The sequence below is a fragment of the Halyomorpha halys genome, unplaced genomic scaffold (genome assembly GCF_000696795.3).
Source record: "Halyomorpha halys isolate HHAL.00 unplaced genomic scaffold, Hhal_1.1 Scaffold147.1, whole genome shotgun sequence".
In the NCBI taxonomy this organism is placed as follows: Eukaryota; Metazoa; Arthropoda; class Insecta; order Hemiptera; family Pentatomidae; genus Halyomorpha; species Halyomorpha halys.
The window spans coordinates 1,170,886-1,174,545 of record NW_027116131.1 but is presented as its reverse complement, the minus strand read 5'-3'; the positions used below and the strand labels follow the sequence as shown (position 1 = coordinate 1,174,545).

General features: G+C 29.2%; 1 protein-coding gene across 1 annotated transcript in view; it reads left to right on the top strand.

Moving 5' to 3' along the window:
• LOC106678567 (very long chain fatty acid elongase 7) overlaps positions 1-3,270 on the top strand; it is a gene marked incomplete in the record, with an annotated part of 9,286 nt that extends 6,016 nt beyond the window's left edge. The window contains 2 exon segments of the mRNA XM_024359833.2: positions 1,461-1,597; positions 3,026-3,270. Of these exon segments, the coding sequence (XP_024215601.2) occupies positions 1,461-1,597; positions 3,026-3,190 (302 nt within the window).
• Positions 3,271-3,660: the final 390 nt, after the last annotated feature.

Below are 3,660 nucleotides of genomic sequence, written 5' to 3'. Positions count from 1 at the left end.
TATATTAAAAGTATAGAAAACAATAAAATTACTCTATACTAGAGTCAACTCTTGTTAGTCCATCGAATCCATCTAAGAAGAAAAATGATTTGTTTTTATCTCGTATTATATTAACATCAAGAAAATGTGGCAAAATCCGTTCTAACACATGAAGAAACGAGTAAAAAATGCTTTTCATCACGTGTCTTCTTTATGAAAGTGACTCTGATAAGAAGCGTTTAGTTTCAATCACAAGAGAGTATTAATGTGATATGGTATTTTTTTAATAAATCGTTTTTCTGAATATCTTTGTCAGGAGCGTCCAACTTAAGGCACATTGTATCATCCTTGGGGTTCAGAACTTACAAGCGGTCGACTAGCAAAGGTTTATAAAATTTTGAGTTGAGATTTACAACCTGAGTTGGGAAATAATTTGTATTTGTTGACCATGATAGATACATAATATCTTATAAATAAAAAAATATTGTAAAAGTGGCAGGGTTTAGAGGAGGAAACAAAATTACTATAGCTTACTATAGCTTACTATAAATTACTATAGCTTACTTCTATGCAAAGAATCCTCGATTCTTGCACGCGTTATACAAAAGTTGGTTTACTTTGAGGCAAATAAGAGACAGCTCCGATAATGAATCTTATGTTACATCATTGGGATGTACAATATTTAAAATGCTGTCTTAATGCGTAGGGAGAAGTGAGAAAATTGATAAAAAAAAAATATTTTATCACTTAGATTATAGAATTCTGAATTTTAAGACAATTTTTTTTCGAAAACTTCGAAAATGTGAGCTACCTCTTTTTTTACTCCAAACCCAATTATTATTAATAATAAAAAAAAATTAAATAGATACACTAAATATTTGTTTATTTGCCCTTTCCTACTAAGTGGAGAGACATATGTGTGTAAAAATGCGGTCATTCGCTCACAAAACAGTCAAAGGAGAAGAAATGTGGATATAGTTTCTACTCTCAATTAAAATATATCATTTTATTATGACAAAATGAATTTTTCAATAATATAACTTTAATTAGAACTTGTGAATGAAAAGCTACTCTTCCTTGTTTTAATTATTTATTTTATATCATTATTAAACAATAACAACGTTTCGAGTTATCACCCTATCATCAGGGATTTACAACAAATTCATACTATGCATACAACAATTAGTCAATATATCACCATTTCTTTTTAATTTTTTTTAAAAAAATTTCCTGATTAAACATCTATTTAAAGTTTTTAATAATTAAAGAAACAAACATATTCGAAATAAGGAGATATAAAATCCCTTCCTGAAACCAGATTATCTTTATCATTGATAACAAATAGATTGTAGCTAAGTCAACTTTCTCCTACCTCTATTCCACATAAGATGACTAATTTATTAACAACATTTTTTAAATATATATTTTTAAAAAATAATATAACTATATCTATCTACATCCTGATGTATCATATTTTTCAGAGGAAGTTATTGCAATTTTTGGAATAATGAACGTAACGGTACACATGGTCATGTATACGTATTATTTCTTGGCTGCCTTTGGTCCAGGAATACAAAAATATCTTTGGTGGAAGAAATACATAACTAGATTACAGCTGGTGAGATAGTATATATTTTTTCTATTAAATTGTGAGACAATATTGATTGAACATTTTCTTTTTATAGATCGTGTTGGACATTAATGAGTTTTCTTTTTTTAATGATTAATATTTTTTTAATCTACAAAATATAAAATCTCTTCTCAAAATCTCTTTAAGTATTTATATGGTCTGGTTTCACATTTTTTTTATTTGAATATTATTAACAAAACAGCACATATTCGATAATAGTACTTCGCATTCGAAATACCTATTTAAAAAATGAAAATTAAAAATCTCAGAAACGTCATAAATTTTCCAGCTTTGGATCAGAAAAATTTTCAATAACCCTAGAAATTTTATAGATAAATTTACTTGTACGATATTTTGCGATAATTAAAGTTTGGTAAATAAATTGAACTAATTTTGTTATTATTGAAGCAACTGTGTCTTCATGATGAAAAAAAAATTTAAAACAATAAAAATTACAGTGTTGAGTGGCTCGGATGAGCTGGATCGTAAAAACTTCCCAGAGCATTTTTTTAAAATCGCCTTGCACTTTTTTTTTAATGAAAAAAAAAGATGAAAATTATTACATTTTGATTTATTATTTTCAAATATTTACATACCTTAAAAAAATTATTTAAACTTTTTTTCTTTGATATCGTGATTTAAAAACGCATTCTATTTGTTCTCTATCTTCATAAATGTGAGTTGTATACATCAAAAAATCTGTGATCAGTCGCAATTTTGCAATAAACTGGCAGATCAGTATGCAGTCCCGAGTTAAGTGCCAAACCTAAAACAAATCGATCCCGCTGTTACTGAGAAAACCCGCGGACGTCAGACCACTTTTTCTTTTATTTTTCTCTGAATTTAGGTTTTTCTGCCCTGATATAGGCCTGAAATCAAACCGAAACGTCGGAACAAACAATTAAGTTTTACTTATTTACGTACATTTGCTAACCCCCCCCCCCCCGACTACCTCCTCTAAATCAATCTGCGGTAAACTATAACACCTCCAGGGGCGTACCCAAAATCAAAAATAGGGGAGGGAGGCTAGCCATAGTCAATCAGATTGTGACATTTCAGCACGGAAAAGGAGAATGAAACCAAAATTTTAAGAATATTATATACAATTGTTGCACTGCTTTATTAGTTATTACAACTATTTGCTTGAAAAAAAAAATATTTTTCATTAAATTAATAATTTTTTCACAAGACAGCTGCCCCTCTGGGTACTCCCATGAATTCCTCTAAGTAACATTGATTTTAAATGTCGAATAAAGTTTTTCTCGTAGATATGTGTGCGATTAAAATTGATATTAAGTATGAAATCATGAGAATTCTTCTCTGCAATGTAGGCCAAACAGATATGTATATTATTAATGACCCTTAATGTAGTAGGATATACAAATACTTTTAATGTTTCTTTTTTGTTTTTTGCAGGTCCAATTTATAATCATGATTGCAATATCTGTAAAAATGCAAGTAATTAAGTGTAATTGCAACCCTTGGTTTTGGACCATGTGGAGCTCGACCGTAACATTGTACTTTATTCTATTTTTGCAGTTTTATGTAAAGTCATACACAAAGGTTAAGAAAGAAAAATAAATTGTAACAGGGGGTATTATTATTTTGTATTTATTGTTGTTAAATGATGAAATTTTATAATTATATTTATTTTATACTTGTTTTTTATAATTCTTACACAATTTTAATTTGTCGAAGAATTTGTTTGTTTGTTTCTTATGTAAGTTTTACACCACATTAGTAGACTTAAAAACAGATGCATAGATAAAATTAAAATCTTAAAAGTCCTTGCCAAAACAACATGGGGAGCTAATACATCAATGATGTTGAAAATATACATAGCCTTAATCCGCTTCAAACTTGATTATGGAAGTTTTGTGTATGGCTCAGCTCGCTTCCAAACCCTAGCCAAACTCGACACCCGCATTGCCACAGGTGCCTTTAGGACCAGTCCAATTTTAAGTTTTTGTGTTGAATCTGGAATACCACCCCTACTGAATAGTCTGAATAGACGACAACTATTAGCTACAAATTATTTTTCCCGGCTATAC